This window comes from Mirounga leonina, unplaced genomic scaffold (assembly GCF_011800145.1).
Source record: "Mirounga leonina isolate KUSES-001 unplaced genomic scaffold, KU_Mleo_1.0 Mir_175, whole genome shotgun sequence".
Lineage (NCBI taxonomy): Eukaryota > Metazoa > Chordata > Mammalia > Carnivora > Phocidae > Mirounga > Mirounga leonina.
The window spans coordinates 6,447,526-6,464,914 of record NW_023270453.1 but is presented as its reverse complement, the minus strand read 5'-3'; the positions used below and the strand labels follow the sequence as shown (position 1 = coordinate 6,464,914).

General features: G+C 37.9%; 1 protein-coding gene across 1 annotated transcript; it reads left to right on the top strand.

Annotated features, from left to right (window-relative positions):
- The first annotated feature begins 16,854 nt into the window (after positions 1-16,854).
- Positions 16,855-17,336, top strand: LOC118021544 (thymosin beta-4-like). Its single transcript, XM_035021560.1, has one exon. The coding sequence runs from the start codon at positions 16,884-16,886 to the stop codon at positions 17,016-17,018; it is 135 nt and encodes a 44-aa protein (XP_034877451.1). The 5' UTR covers positions 16,855-16,883; the 3' UTR covers positions 17,019-17,336.
- The last annotated feature ends 53 nt before the right edge of the window (positions 17,337-17,389 follow it).

Here is a 17,389-nt window from a genome sequence, read left to right as displayed (position 1 = left end):
TCTTCCAGATTTTAGAGTAGGAGAAATTTCTTATACATACACATCCTATCTAAAAGGAAAAATTTATTATTGGATTTAATTAACTGAAGAGCTTTTCTTTATCAAAAGACACCAGTAAGGGGGTAAAAGGGCCAGCCACAGGGTAGTAGATGATATTTACAAGATGAACACCTCACAATTGACTCATATTCAGAATTTATTAAAACACAACAAAACAAAAAAACCTCCTTCAAATCACTAATCAAATGTTTGTCAGTCTAAAAGGAAATTAACAAAAGACATAGTAGCCACTTCCCAATAGTGGATATCCAAGTGGCCATTAAATATATGAACAGGTGCTCAACCTTATGAGACAACAGAGAAATGTAAAAACCAGAAACCTAACCCATGGTATTACCCATCTACATAGTGGATTACCTGGGGAGGGGGCTGGGGGAGAGATTATGAAGGGAATGTTGAAGGGCATTTGGAATGCTGAAAAACTTCTCTATTATCTATGTGGTGGCTATCTGACTATGCTCACTTTGTGATAATTTACTGAGCTCAACACTTATGATTTGTGCACTTCTGTATTATATTCCCAGGATAAGTTTATTTTCAAACTGTGAAAATGAATGAACTAGAGCTATATTCACTAACTTGAATAAATCTTAGTAATGTAACGAAGTGACAAAGGCAAGTCTCACAGGACTATATAGAGTATGATATTCTCTTTAAACATTCAAAAATGAGAAAAACTGGATTATTTAGGCCTATACATATGTGAGTAAAAGCAACCAAGTAACTAAATAAGGAAATGAAAAGAATAAACAAACAAACAAAAAACAGAAACAGAAAAAAAATGGTCATCTTCAGGGGATAAATAGGTGATGGGATAGGGGAGTTTAGGTAGTTTAAAAGTTATTTTTTTCTTAAAGATTTATTTATTTGTTTTGGAAGGGAAGGCAGAAAGAGAGAGTCTTAAGCAGACTCCCTGCTGAGTGCCGAGCCCAATGCAGGCTCAATCTCACCACTGAGATCACGACCTGAGCTAAAATAGAGTCTGATACTCAACCCACTACGCCAACTAGGCACCCCTAGATGTAAGTTATTGATAATATTTTAGATGCTGAAGTGTGTGCTGGGTATATGGATGTTTGTTATTAAAATGGATAAATAAAAATAGGCCAGAAATGGGTGCAATGACTAGAGATGATGGGGTCATGAAATAAAGATTATGAGTTAATTTTATGCATTTGTGAGCCAAACACTAAAAACATTAAAAACCAAATACAGCTCAACTAATTCTGAAACTAGTTACTTAGAGAGCAAGAATAGGCCAGATCATCATGAGAAAATTATCTTGTTGAAGTCTATTTAATAATATGGAAAAGAGAAAATGCATATGACTGAGGTATATCTCAGGAAATCGATAGCACATTCATTAAAAGAGAAAAATTATATAATCGTTAAGCTCAAAGCAGAAAAAGCATTTGGTAAAATTCAATACCTATTTGTTATTTTTAAAAGTACTTAACAAACTGTAAATAGAGAAGAAAACTAATAAAAGATTTCAGGACTGGAAAGGAGGAATGAAACCTCTCTTCACTTTCAGACAATATGATTATCTCAAAGATAATCTTCACACAAATTATTAAAACTTCTGGGAAGATGATTCAGCAGTTGAATATAAGATTAGTATTAAGAAATTTTATGAGCAACAGTCAGAAAATGCAAATTAAAAAAAAACTATGACCCTTTCAATTGCAATAAAAGATAAATTAGGTATATATCTAGTAAGAGATATTCAGTACCTTTTTGAAGAAATTATAAAACTTTATTAATGGACTGTAATAATTTTTATTACTGCATAACATTGTCACAAATTTAGCAGCTTAAAACATGTCATTTATTATCTCACAGGTCTGTAGGTAAAGAATAAAGGCATGTTGGGCACCTGGGTGGCTCAGATGGTTAAGTGTCTGCCTTCAGCTCAGGTCATGAACCCAGAGTCCTGGGATCAAGTCCCGCATCAGGCTCCCTGCTCCTTGGGAGTCTGCTTCTCCCTCTGCCTCTCTCTCTCTCTCTCTGTCTCTCATGAATAAATAAAATCTTAAAAAAAAAAAAGAATAAAGGCATGTTAAGCTGAGTTTTCTGCTTAGGGGCTCATGTGGCCAAAGTCAAGGTATCAGTCAGGGTTGGCTTTTATTTGGAACTCCTAGGAAAGAAACTACTTCCAAGCTAATTTCAGATTATGGTGGAAATGAGTTCCTTGTATCTAACAGCTAAGCTCCCCATTTCTTACTGGCTGTTGTCTGTGGGGGTGTCTCTAGCAATTAGAGTCTGCCTTTAGGTCCTTGCTCTGTGGCTCACTCCATCTCAGTAATGAACCTCCCTTTCATTGAATCCTTCTCAAGCCCTGAATGTCTGCATTCCTTTTCTGCTACCAGCCAAGGAAAACTCTCTACTCTCTACTCTTAAAGGGCTCATGTGATCATCAGGTAAGGCCCAACCACATAATTTCTCTGTATTAAAGTGAACTGATTAGTAACCTGAATTATATCTACACAATCCTTTTGTGTGTAAATAAAAAAACAATCATGGGGTAAAAGTCATTGGACCATCTTAAATTTCTGCCTGCTGTTGGGACCTTAAAGCAGAAAAATCAATGGAAAGATATACCATTCCTCTTCTCTTTCTGAAAGTGTTTGTGTAAGATGGGTATAATTTTTTAAATGCTTGATGAAATTTATCAGTGATGTCATCTTCTGTATTTTAAACTGCTATGCCAGGATATGGGTAGCTGTTAAAATGCTGGCTGGTTTCTCCTTTCTCAACAACGTTCTTCTGTCCTTGGCAGGCATACTTCTTCCTCTGCTCATGCGTTGAAATTCTGCAAACGTCCCAATAATGGAAGCAGTCACTGGTCCCCCTGCTTACCAGTGAAAGACCTCTCACTCCAGAATTTTGTTAATTTAGACTTCTATGCACCCATAGCTTTTTTTTACCTCTAAAGAAAAAAAAAAAACATGATTTTTTTTAGGTTGATCTGTTATTTTCCTTTTGTTACTTCAGTAATGAGGACGTTTTGTGACCATAAAGAACTTCTTCAGAAACACAACTCTCTACTTTTTAATTTTTAATTTCAGGAATGTGACTGCCCAAAATTCTCTGGGCAATCAGATTTTAAGATTTAAGAACTCCTGAGCAGGATATTCTTTTTGCTGTTTTAAATCCCATTTGAAAGAGAGGCACACATAGGTGGACTAACACAGTGCTTATAAGTTCAGTCTCTAGAGTCCAACTACCTAGGTCCAAATTCAGGATCCATCAATTACTAGTTGGGAGCAAGGTACTTAAATTCCCCAACCTTTATTTTTCTAGTTTATAGAATAAAGATAATAATAGCATTGAATGTAGTAAAAGACACACTCAAAAAGACTAAGAACAATATATGGCACAGAGAAAATAGCCAATAAATACAAATCAAATTATGAAAGACATTTGGTTAGACCTAAGAATGGATCTGCCAAGCAATGATCCTGACTAACTTTTGATTTCCTATGATTTATTATCATTTTTAAATCGGTGAATCCATACAGTAATTTCTTAAATTTGTCATTGCTATTAAATATGGGATTCAGTTTAAAGATCATCTCTATATAGCTACCAACCTCATGTGGCCCTATTAGCCTGAGAGCTCTGTTAAGAATGGGGTTTAGAGTGACATGTGAAAGTCTAGGAGTACCTTGTAGTGATGCTATACTAAGTAGGACTGACATTTGGAGTGAGATGGCAGATTACCTCTGGTTGGACAGCTACCTACACTAATCCAAGCATCATAAGATTTCAAAGTAATTTTGGTTGCAGATATTTATTTTGAATTTCCTACATGGCTAATGATGAGGATATTACATTTATTATTATTATTTTTAGTTGATAGCTATTCCTTCGAGCAAATGATCAATGTCAAACAAATCACTTGGCTGACTCAAAGGATATTGCTTCTATGAGGCATTTCGCTACCTGAGGCAGAAGAGAAAAGAATAGGATTAGGACCTAAAAGAGATTTGATGGCTATCATTTCCACAATAAGAATGTTGACAGGGGAATAAATAACTTTTGGAGAGCAACTTGTTAAACTGGGTTAAAAGAAGGTCTGTACGGGCATGGCCGAGTCTGATGCTGCCTGCCAATCTGATTATATTTTATTACTCAGCTGAACTGTATTCCATGATTCAGTTTGTGGTTATCTAAAGGGGTCACACACTGCAGTAGCTCATATTTCCTGAACATATTTTGGCAGAAACTGTAGATTGTTTTAAGAGAATGCCAACTAGTGTGAAAGATAAAGACCAAGGGCTTCTTTATAGTTAACATTATCAAACCACAAACCAAGGAATAGCAGGTAGCCTCCTTTGTGGGATTCCAGGGGATGTTCAGACACATCAGAGACAAAGAATGTCCTCTCTACTAGAAAACCACACTTTACATCCACAAGACTTATGCTTATATACCATAAGGCCCCGTCTTTGAATCCAGTTTCTCTGGGTAACTCCACATAGTATTGTTTTAAGATCTCCATCCTTATTCAATTTCAAGAGCCTCCCCTGGGTCTTGTCATCTTTCACTTTTAGTATATTCCTGAAATTACTAAATCAGATCTTTTATTTTTCCTGCTACCTTATTCCCATTCTGATCTTACTGTTTTCCAATTCTTTGACTTTTCTTTTCTGTCCCTAAGCAATTATAAGTCTCCCCCTGGGCTCACATATTTACCTATCTAGTCTAGATCTCATGGTTAGCCAATTTATTCACCTCCTTACTAGTATCATCCATCCTCTTTCTCCCTTAGACTTCAGCAACAACTCTCCAATCTTGGGTCAAGCTAACTATTCTCCTAGTCTTTCTAATACTGAGGCTTCTCGTGGAGCTGAGATGAGGGACACTGGAAACGCACAACTTCTGGTACCTAATGTCTGCTGCAAATCCCATGGTCATTATTCCAACTTTCAACATTCTTCTCAAATTCTTCCAACATCATATTGCCCTCATACCCTCTCAAACGTACATACACTCTCAAAAATGATTTCTTTCCTCCCCGGGAAATTAAAGATGATCAGGATTCAGCACTTTGAATTTAGAAACTGCCTCCACTGACTTATGCATGTGAGAAGTAACTTAGCAGTGTGATTTCGACCTATCATGGTGGCAGCAACACCTGCTGATACCACTGGTTATGTGTGTGACCTTCAGCAGTTATGTAACCCCTCTAATCTTTGGTTTCCTTACATAGAAACTGATGAAAATAAAGGTAAGTACTTTCAAGTAAGAAAGCACTTAGTATAGTGCTTACCAGTTAGTGACTATTCAGGAAATGTTCACTATAAAAATAATTTCTATTACATCTACATTCATCTGTGCATCTTTCTCTCCTATCTCACAGAGCTGTTCCTTGTTTTGTCGAAGACTAATTTCTTCGTATTCTCATGTTTCATTGATACCACCTTCCATCAATTCTGCCTCTCTTATCCTGTATTTATTTTTCAATCTCTCAGCATATAATTCATACACACAGACACGTACACACAAGCCCATCACACACACATACCCTGCAATCCTACATTCTCCTATGCAATTTGAGTTTTGATTTCTTTTCACAATTATAGGTCTATAAAAAAAGTTATTATTCATTAACTTGGCTTCTTCAACTCCACTCCTATTGCTCCACAAAAAAAAAAAATGACATTTGACAAAGTAATCAATAACTTGCACATTGTTAAGTCCATAGACATCTAATACCATTCAGATTACCATTTATTGAATTTTTGTGCCTAACGTCATGTGATGCAGTTTTGTGTCTATTTATACATTTAATTTTTATAATAATGCTAGGAGGTAAGTGTCATGATTCTTATTTTATGTAGGGTGAGAGAGAAGCTAAGGGGTGTCACCCTGTCTGAGTGCACATTATTCAATAATCATGGTTCCTGCTCTCTGTGGAGCTTACAGTTTGGAGAGGGAGACAGATTATAAACTGGTTAACAAACAGCTCTACTAAACCAATGTGGAGGAAAGCTCTAAGGAAAAATAGAGTTCTGTGACTGACAACAACAAGGGGAAACCTGTTGGAAAGGTCAGGAAGACCTCTCTGAGGAGATGCAGTGAAGCTGTTACCTGAAGATTAGAACATGTCTGCCATGCAAGCAGAAGTGAAAGAGAGGTCCAGGAAAAGGAGATGCCATGTTTGAATCTAATGGCATGGCTGGACGAGAGCTTTGGGAGTTGGAGTTAGGTTTCAGCTTTCTCTAATGACCCCAGGCAAGATAGTCATCATCCTCTCCTATGATGACTTGTGCACCCATTTCTCTATTTTTCCACTAGATCATAAACTACCTGAGGACAGGTGTGCACCCTTAGCTCATGCCTAACACACAATAAATGACAAATAATAAAGAAACGTTAATTGAACTAACTAGTGGCGATTTACTCTAACAGGAATTACCCACCTATTTTTTGGCAGGGAGACTGACAGCTTAGTCATTTCAAGCAGGGTCTTCCTATCCTGTGTGGCCACTGTATGCTCCTCAGTGTTCTTTTTCCTGGTTGGTCCAGTGAGTTATGTGCAGTCAACTGCTAGAATCTAGGTGATTAATGAGGGGCTTAGGGACTAAGACCTATGTGTTATCTCAGTACAGTTTGAATAGATCCCTCTTACTACAACCATTGGATTTTATATCAAATGGCCACCAATTAGCATCAAAGTTGGGCTGATGAAAATATTGAGAAATGCTAAATTTTTCTTGGGAGACTTATGAATATGCATGTTAGTAGTTGCTCTTCCTTCAATGTGGCTTCCTGGAGAGAATACTAAACTGGAAGGTCAAAGCCCTGAGTTTTATTCTTGGCTTTGCCACTGACTCCCTCAGTGACCTTGGACAAGTTGCTTAGCCACTCTGCAGGCAACTGTTTCCTTGTTGATAAAGATGTGAGTAATGATAGCTGAAACTGCCTTCCATATAGGGAAGTTGTGAAGATTAATGAGATACTGTTTATAAAGCCCTCTGATCTCTCTGAAAGAAAGGTGTTATATAAATACAGAGTGTTGCTATTGTTATTCAACAGCATCTTTGCTGCAAATTCTCTGTATATTTCTTAAAAGCTGGGAAGAGTGGTCAAGTCAAAATGTATGGATTATTTCATATGGCATACACCTGTTTCCACCTCTGGTAAACTGTCCACTGAGTTTGCCTCTATCCTATTTCTTATATACATAACCTTTCCTTGAAATAAAAAAACAAGTACAATTTTAAAAAATTCAAATGGCTTTAGAGGAAATCATCTTTGGTGGTCATTTGTAGACCATTTGTAGGAACCATTTAAGAGTAAAAGCCTAAGATCCTGATTTTCATGATAAGTTACTCAAGGGACAAGATATGGGTAATATTTTCTGATTAATGATGATTTCAATCTGGCCCTGCATCCACATTTCCTGAACCAGTAATTGAGCAATGAATTGGAAACCAAATTGCCTACTCTCCTTTATTTCTTCTTCCTGAGCTTGATGGTCCTTTAGTGGAAGGGGAAACAGAAAAGGAAGGGGAAAACAAGAGAGACCAAGATCATATTAACTCTCAATGATTAGACTGAATAATCAAGAATTGACTCTGCTGTAGTCATACATACTAAAAAAGTGAGACTGCCTGCCATTCCTTTCATTTGTATCCATTATACTTCAAATACTGTGTTTTTCAGAACTAGCTACTGTCTTAAATGTGATACCTTAATATTCAGAATGTGTGGAATGTGGGAAAATTGATGTTCCTCTGAGAATCTCAATCTTGCATTAGTAGACTCTTTTGCATTTAATTTTGTCCCTTGTTTATATTAAAAGCAGAAGAGCTTTCTTTTGACATGAGAAATTTTAAAATATATGTAGGTAAAGCCCTTTGGAGAATTCTATTTTTCACCTGCTTATTAGGACTGATGGGAACAGCTCTTTTCTCAGATTTTTAAAGTTCCAGATGATCCACAGTTGTTATAAGTGCATTGACCTTATGGTGTATTTGTTTCTAGAAAAGAACTGGAACAAGTAATTTGCTAAATGCATGCAGCTGGAGTTATTGTATAAGCTTTTGAAAACTACTGATTATCCCCTAAGACATGTTAAAATTTAGGAAAGAATATGTTCAGCTGTCAAAAAATTTTTTTGAGTTTGAGGAATCCAGCCAGTATTTGATAAAAAGAAAGCTAGAAAATAATCCCATGTAATGAATTATTTTGTTTTTTACTTTACATGGTTGCATGTCTTTTTTTTTTTTTTTTTACTATGGCAGAGTTATGTTTTTGAGGTTCCCTAATGATACTGTATAGCAATGTATTACAAAATAATATTATTATTCTTAAAATTTAGAAAATACGAGGTATGATCTTTGTATGACTTCTATTTTAGACCAATTTTTCCCTGAACGAGAGAGAATGGGATTGATATATATTTCAATAACAATAAAAATGCACCATTCATGTATTTCAGATTGATAGCAGAGTAACAGAAAGTAGTGTTTCTGATTCTTTGATAACAATGGGAGAGTTACAACCAGGACCCAGAGTTTATAGTTTATCACTCCATGTAGTCTTCCCAGCACCCTGAAGCCCACTCTTTCTAAAAGGATCAGATCTAATGTTGAAAGAAAGAGGGAGGGAAAGGGAAAGGAAGGGACATAGAAAGAGAAGGAGGAGAGGAGGAAGGAAAACAAGGAGAAGAAGAAGGAAGGAAGAGAAAGAAAAGAAAGAAAAACAGGTTAGGCTATTTTATTCTTTTACCTGTTTTGCCATCAGCATTAAAAAAGAGAAACCATTTGTTGTAGGCTGAAAATAGTTCCCCCATAATGTTCACATCCTAATCCCTAGGACCTATAAATATGTTGCCTTCTATGGTACAGGGAATTGTTAAATGTGATTTAGTTAAGGATCTTGAGATGGAAAGATTATTCTGGATTATCCTGGTGGGCACAATTTAACTGCAGGGTCATCATAAAAAGGTGGCATTTTAAGAGTCAGAGAGAGAAGATAAAAGGATAGAAACAGAGGTCAGAAAGGAGAAAATATGCTATATTACTGGCTTTGACAATGAGAGAAGTGGCCATGAGCCAAGAAACTTGGGTGATCTCTAGAAGCGGGAAAAGGCAAAAACAAACAAACAAAAACAAACAAACCCCAGAAAACCCAGATTCTCCCCTGGAGTCTCCAGAAGGAACACAAATTTATTGACATCTTGATTTTAGCCCAGTGAAAATGATTTTGGATTTCTGACCTCCAGAACTGTAAAATAATTAATCTGTGTTGCTTTAAGCCAGTAAATTTGTGGCAATCTGTTACAGTGGCAATAGAAAACTAATACATCATTTTAAGGTGATCTAGCCAGTGTCATTCCTGCCTCAAAGTGAGTTAGTGAGCAATGTTTCAAGTGAACTGTGAACAGGGGGCAGTAATCTGTACTTTGATCCTCATACTTTAGAGGGAAGCAGGATGCACTGCCCTAAAAATTACCACCTAATGACTAGAACTCTAAAAGTTGGCCAACTTGCCCTGGGGAAGGAACCCATTATGCTTGGAAACTAAAAAGTGCTCAGGAAACACTAGACCCACCTTCCCTTACTGTCCCAAACTTCTCAGATTAATATAAACCAAAAAACATTATACTGCTTTGTCAATTCTTATCTTGGGGTTTTAAATGTGACTGATATGATGGTAGAATCCTAGAAAATAGCTCAATAGACAGAAAGAATATTTAATAGAAAGGCATAATACAGTATGAGTAAACTGTGTGGGAGAATACGTGTGATGGGGTGAGAGAAGCAGATGCTAAGGAAAAACACCTCTCACGAAAACATAAAGTATACATATAAAAAAGCACAAGTACAAATCTCTAAAATGTTTACTAAAAGACTCACCAAAACCAGTTTTTAAGGATTCCCAAAGTATTCAGGTAGGCCTTATAATTATGCAAGGCATATATAATTATCTATAGTATTTATTACAGTGCCTTATAATTTTATTAAATTTCCACTGAAAATAATATCCCAAATTGCTGAATTAAATTTTACATTGGTCCCCTGAAAACTTTGTGAAGGTGTTTCATTAATACTATTTACAACCAGAAGGAATTCAGCATGGTACAGAAGAGAGAGCGCAAGATTTACAAGCAGGAGGATTCCAGTTAAAAATAGCATTTAAAGAAATTCAACAGTATCGTTGAGTTCTGGTCCTGTGTCTTTGGACAAGTCAACTTTTCTGAGCCTCAGTTTACTCTTCTCTAAAATGAGGGTAGCAAATATCTCTTTCATAGGATGTTAAAAGGATTATAATAATGAATACTTATAATCTCCCTTTTATTTTTTCGTTTTCATTTTTTTTGAGTAGGCTTCAAGACTAACATGGGGCTTGAATTAATGACCCTGAGATCAAGAGTCATATACTCTACCAATTTAAGCCAGCCAGGCACCCCAATCTACCTTTTAAGGTTGACCCAGAGGCCACTTAATTTTCCTTTTCAAAAACTTCAGAAGTCAACAGGGAGAATTCACCAGATCACAATAAAATAAGCCAGAAAGGCAGGAGCAAGGATTTGAAATTAGACTAATACACTGAGTCAAGATAAGGGGAGCCAGGGAGAGGTGACCTGGCTGCAAATGCCCAAAGGCTGTATCACTTGAAATGGTAAACTTTGCCTCCAAAGGGCCTCAACATTATGCCAGTCTCAGTCCAGGCAGGGAACATGGAATCCAAGCTGATGTAACAAGCCTAGAGATGTCCACAGGCAGGAAGAGAACAATGTGGAACTGATACCTACCAAGACAGGGTAACAGTCAGGACACAAGACAAAAACCAGGCAGTTTCCCCAGAAAGAAAATTGAGAAACACAGACTAAGGGCAAATCCTACTTGTAAGAACAGGGACATCTCAAGAGGAGCGAGGGTAATGTTGTACCTTAAGAACTAGAGGGAAGTTCGTTTATATCGGGTTCAGAAGAGCAGCAAGGGGATCTTAGATCAGGTAAAAACCCTCCTGCCCATGGCCAGGGTTAGTCTAGACAACAGAGGAAAGATTCTGGTCTACAGGTGGTATCAAAGAAAAATCGCACTGGACAGAATTTAAAAAGCAACATTCATGCAAGACTACTGCAATAGAGCGGAGAGAGTAAACGGAATTCCACTGAACAAGAGGTGGGAGAGCTTTAAGCACTGGGATAGGCTAGGGGAAAAGTACTAAAGAATGTTAGTGGGGAGATTAGGCCACCAGGATTTGCTAATTGGTGCTTATGGAAATCAGATGCTGGAAGACAGGGTGTTATTTTTCTTGAGGATTACATGTCAAAGGGATGGCTCCCAGGTCTTTGAGAAAGATGTCCCTGGATTAAAACTGGCAAGAAGCTGGGAGATTTAGATCCCAAAGGGATAGAGAAAGAATTTATAGTCACAACTTTTCTAAAGTAAATGCCAAAGGAAAGGGAGGTCAGGGGCTTATAGCCAGGAAGAAAGCTGTCCCAAGTTTAGTCAAGCTGAGAATGTTAGGGCTCTTTTAAATAGTAGAGAATAAATAGCTACAGCTATAGGACTTTTAAATATGATTCCCCAAAGACCTGAATGATACCCCATGATAACATTCTAACATGGTGAATTAAAAAACAGAAGGGCCTTTCCAAGGTCTGGTAGTCAGAGGCATAACAAAGACTAAACATAGAAATCATGGCTCTCTTCTGTTTTTGTTTTTGTTTTTACAAAGGACTACCCTACTACTTAAAAGATTTTTTTTTTTTAATTCCCAGGTCACATCATTCTAAGTGTAAAATGGGGCCACTTAACAGTATTTCCTGGGCTTTATTTATAACTCCAACTGTGAAACCTCTGGAACACCTTTTATTCCCTTCAAAGTCTCTACCTCCTTCCCCCAGCTATTTGCAGGAACCCCTGGGGTTCTGTTATTGTATACTGGCAAACAAATCCTTTGAGCTAGCAAGAGGTGCCTCCCACTCTCTTTCCCTCCTTCTCTGATCCTCTTTGGTGATCTGGCACCTGAGCCCTTGCTCTTGCTCTTGCAGGAGGTCCCTTGCCAAGGAACATCTAAGACAATGTCATCCCTTGTTCCAGCCTCCGGCACCACCAGGCACTGCCTCTGGCTGCTGCTGAGGCTATGGGTGATGGATAATGTCAACAAACCACAAAACAAACAAACAAAAACCAAGCCAGACCCCAGCTCTCATTATAACTGGAGTTGTGGTTGGAATCATGGGCTGGAGCCCAACGTGTGTCAAATACCCGATGCCCCAAGGAAGAGAATGCCTCCCTTTCATTATAATCCAAGATGCTTTGGATTTCCAATGACTTCAACAAGCTTGTGAGAAAAGAGTTTATTCAGTTTATTCTATTCATTCTCCCCTTTCCAGGTCTCAAGGACACAGAGGTGGATGAATTGGCTTGGGAAAATACCAGTGACAAACCATGTACTATATTAAGATTTACCCTGCTCTCCAATGGCTGAGACACTTTATAGAACCAAACTTAATATGCAAGTCTTGCTCCACCATTAGGATGGGATCTCTCCCAAAAGGCTACTCAATTCTTATCCAGATAAACATTTCCAGGGCTTGACCTGCCTGCTTGCCTTGTTTACCCAAACAAGTCTAACTGCCAGTGGTGTTCTCAGTCTACACCAATGATGACCTACTAGAGTTCTCAGGATAAATACAGTTAGCCCAGATGGAAGAATAGAAAGAGGACTCTCTTGTGTCATAATTGTTGACTATATGGTAAATTTTAATGCCTAGAATTAAGTGTCAAGTTTCATTTTGGCATTGTTCTACTTAGTTATGCAGATCATCTTTACTTGGAAGCCTATAACTTACTTTTCCATGGTACTCAATGTACCTGTGATCATTTTGAATTCTGGGAGAAAAATAATGTGTCCCATTGACAGATTCCTTTTTCTGAAGGTTATTTTTGTATCAAGTTTGCCTACGGCTCATTTAGAACCAAGCATCCTCTGCTCACACCTTTGTATTTTCTCAGAAGATTGGTTCTAATCAACTTGGGGAGGAGGAGAGAAACTTTCAAGACAGAGCTGATTGAAGAGGCTGGTGCTTTCAGAGAGAAGCGTTAAGTAGCTCATGGACAGTAAATGTTCCTCTTCAGATCTACTAGAATTTCTTTCCTTTAGACAGTTCAACTAGATTCTCACCCCTTTTAAAGTTCAGATCACCAGCCTGGATAAAAGAATCACAGAATTTTTTTCATTGTATGGAAGAAAATGTATCCTGAAAGTAATATACTTTTATTTTTAATTAAGCACCCTTTATTTTAGTTGTCATTAAGAATGAAACAATTGATTGAGGGCAAGTTAATTTTCTAAAGTTAATTTTTCTGTAGAAGTTGAAAAGATTGTTGAAAATAACACCTGGATGATATGCTTGTCATCAGGTATCCCCAAATGCCTATAATAGCACCTAGGACACAGTAGGTTCTCAATAAATAAATAACAAACAAATAAATAATCAATAAAAGCATGGATAAGTGAATTTCAGGATTTATAAAGAGATGTAACTGTTTTAATTTAATAAGATTCATAGCCTGGGGTCAGCTCTGAGTTCTGTTTTGCTTCTTTACTTTTTCAATCTGAAGCTGGTTAAATGTCATTTAGGACCTTACACAGGTGTTTCAAGCCTTTGTCATTTCTCAGTTTGCTTGTGTAAAGTGCAAGTTTTGTACAAGAAAGCTCTAAGATTCCTTCAAGCTCTATAAGGCTAAAATTTTCAATTTCAAGGCTTAAATAGTACTAATCACCTGAAATCAGCAAATCTGTGCAACTTGAATTGCCCCTTGAAAAAAAAAAAAAAGAGAAGGTTGCAAATTGCTTCAGGTCCACTAGGGGGCAGGTGCTGGGACACATCTGTGGTTAAGAATGACTAGAAATACAAAACAGTACCACCTGAGTTACTGTGGCATGGATATGCAAGGTGTGTGACACTTCACACTTGCACATCACAAAATATTTTACAAGCAGGAAATATTGATCCTCTCTGGCCCATAACAGAGGCTGTGGTATACTCTGAGCAAATGACTTGCTCAAAAGCACAGAAATTTCACCAAAAATGCGGTCTCAGACTCCAACATCCTGTCTCTTAATTTTGAACAGTGACCATCACTCAGCTGAATTACAGCACGATGGAGCCTGAAAGTTGTTGGGAAACCTAGAAATTGGTTCACCCAACTGGGGCCGTAGACTGAGCAACTACCTCCTTCATTTTACCTCCTTCAACACAAGTCAGCCACAGAGCAGACTGAGGAGCCGAGCTGGAGGTGACCTTCAGGGTGGCTTCCTTTGGAGGCACTCAGAAAGAATTTTTAAAATCAAAGAAGAAAACATCTTGAAAAAATTGGCTGCTGGTGGAACTGTCTCTTCCAAGTTGACATCATCAATCAACCAACAGTGTAGGAGAACTGTCAAATCCCAGCAGCATGAGGGACAAGAGAAATCGTCAGACACCTGAAAAATGGAAGGCTGCTCCATAGCACAGCTGGAACTGGTGGCTATTATTGGGGGGGAGACAATTTAATGGGGTTGGGGGAGGAGAGGAGAGGGTGTTCGGTGTGTGTGTGGGAAACCCCATCAATTAAAATGTGCCTGATTCATAATTTTCTCTATTTCTCAGCAGAATAACTTTCTGCCCTCCCTTCTGCATTGTGCACAACTATCTCAAAATTCATTTTTCCGCTGTTATTCATACTTCAGTTTGGTGTTTCTGAATGTATTCTTCCTCACAGCAACTGTTGACAGGTCCAGCCCTGTAACCATCTGGCTCCTGAAGTAATGAGACCAAATGAAATGGAGCTTGAAGAAATTAACATTCTTTCCTTAATCTATTAATAACTGAAAAGTGTTGATTTTGGTGACAGCTAGATACTTTATTATGAGGCATATTGGTTAATTAAAGCATCATAATGAAGGTTATAGGAATGCATATCCCTCCAGAAATACACATATTTTTAATAAGCATAATTTGATTCTTCTCACAGGCTCAAAAAAAGTCAGTGAAAATGTTATGCACAAAGAAAATCTCAACAAAGGATAAACAGACAATTTTGTACGTATGTAGCATGGTTATTGTTGTTTTATTATGTTAAGTGTGCCTGTGTATATCAAATACAGCTGCTGTGTATCAATAGAAGTTGCAAATAATTACAGGTTTTCCAACTCCATCGACCTACTGTCCCTTAATTCTTCTTCCCCCATCTATTTACTCTCAGATGATATTTGCAGCTTTGTAGGGTCCTTATTGGGGTAAGAAGATCCTCCAATTTTGCCAAAGTTGAAAATGCATAGACTTTTGATATTTAGATCATGGATGATGAGATTTCCTTGCTTTCTTTGATGTTTTGCAAACATTTTCTTTATGTCTGTAAAAACTTTACAAAAACAATACTTTACTGCACACAGAGCTGTCCTTAATCACAGACTGGGTATTTCATCTTTTTCCCTTACCTTTCCCTCACATTGAGCTCGGAGACATTCTGGGTTCCCCTTGTTGCTGTGTTAATGTATAGCCACAGTTAGTCTAAGAAGTTACCCCCAAATCTCATCAAGAAATTATTTTTTCAGTGTTTACAGTCTTTGCTCAACTTTAGTGTATCTATGTATGCACTTTTTAGGGAAGTTCAGTATCATTTTTTATCCTTGACTGGTATCCCATTAAAAGAATATCCACAAAAACAAAAAACAAAAAACAAACCCACAAGTAAATTCCCAAGGTTTTCTCTGCTAAGAAATTAAATGATGTATGTGTGCGTTTTCATGGCACAAGTTTGCTACACTATTTCCTTCTTGTTTTCCTTCTCATTTTGCCATTGTCTTTCCACTAGTTAGACACAAAGTCCCCAGGGAATAGTGGATTTTTTCTCTCTTGCTATTTCTCTCCCAGGACAGACCATACAAGATTGAGTGGAAAAGTAAGGTAAAGGTCTAGATAATTCAGGCAAAAACTGGTTAATGACAATCAGGCGTGTGTTTTCCTACTTTGGGCCTCAATTACCTACTTTGGTTGTCAAAGTTGGAAAATTACTGAACTGGGATTAGAACTTTAGTATAAATATTGACTTTCTGAACAGAGAGAATGTACTTCCTCCTGGTTTTCCTATTTTCTTTGTTGGGCTCAGTCTCCCTTTGAGTTCTTCTTTCTTATTATCCTGATACCTCCTTTCCCTTTTCTTCCCCATCCTCTGTATTATTGATGCCAGATGAGCATCAACACCTTTGTATAACCGCACCCTCAACATTAGACTCTGCAGGCACGTGGGGAACACACATCATTCTGTGATAAGCATGTCAGTTAATCACTGATGGGTGCTTATCCCTGTTTGTTTTGAGAAGTAATTCTATTTTCTAAAATACAGTTCAATTGCATTATTAAGCAGAATCACAGAGTCAACTTTACATGGGCTATAGAGTACTTTGGTGGCCCTTCTAGAATCCCCAGCCAGAGCTTTGCATATCAGGATCACCAGGCTGAGGGACTGGAAACAGATTCAAGGCTACTGTGAAGTCTGTCAATCCTTATCTGCTGTGGCCACAGTGAGGTCTGATTCCAAAGCAAGGGCAGAGAATTCTCCATCTCACACCCTGAACTGGGAGCCAGAAAACTCTTAAGGCGAAGTCAAAAACCATGACAGCTAGGTCAAGGTCATGCTTAGTAGATTTCACACCCAAAATTGGAATACTAGTGCTCAATATTTCTTTCAGAAGACTGGGGATAAGTAAAAATAATGAAAACTTTGCTGGAGGCACTCAGCGGTGGCCACTGTACAGACCAGACCTTCCCAGTTCCCACATCTTGCTTGGCTTCCTCTGCAACCATGTCTGACAAACCTGGTATGCCTGAGATTGAGAAATTCAGTAAGTCAAAATTAAAGGAGACAGAAACGCAAGAGAAAAATTCACTGCCTTCAAGAGAGACAACGGAACAGGAGAAGCAAGGAGAGGAATCTTAAGGAGGCGCCACAGATATGCACTCTCCATTCCATCAGCATTGCCTTCTCACTTTACTTCCTTTAGCTGTTTAACTTTGTAAGATGCAAAGAGTTGGATCAAGTTTAAATGACTGTTATCCCTTTGTACATCAAAATATGGAGAACCGCCCAGGAAGGCCATGCCTGCCTCTCCCATCTGCCTGTCCGGCTGGCAGGGAAAGAACTTGCATGTTGGTAAAGGAAGAAGCTGGGTGGGATGACCATGAAATCGAGGGTAAAAACCAAGCCAGTCCCAGGTGCTCTGCAGGCTGTCAAATGCAGTGCAGTTAGAGTGCCTTTTTTTTTTTCTCAAATGATTTTAATTACTGGAATGCACAAGTTTTTTTTTTTTT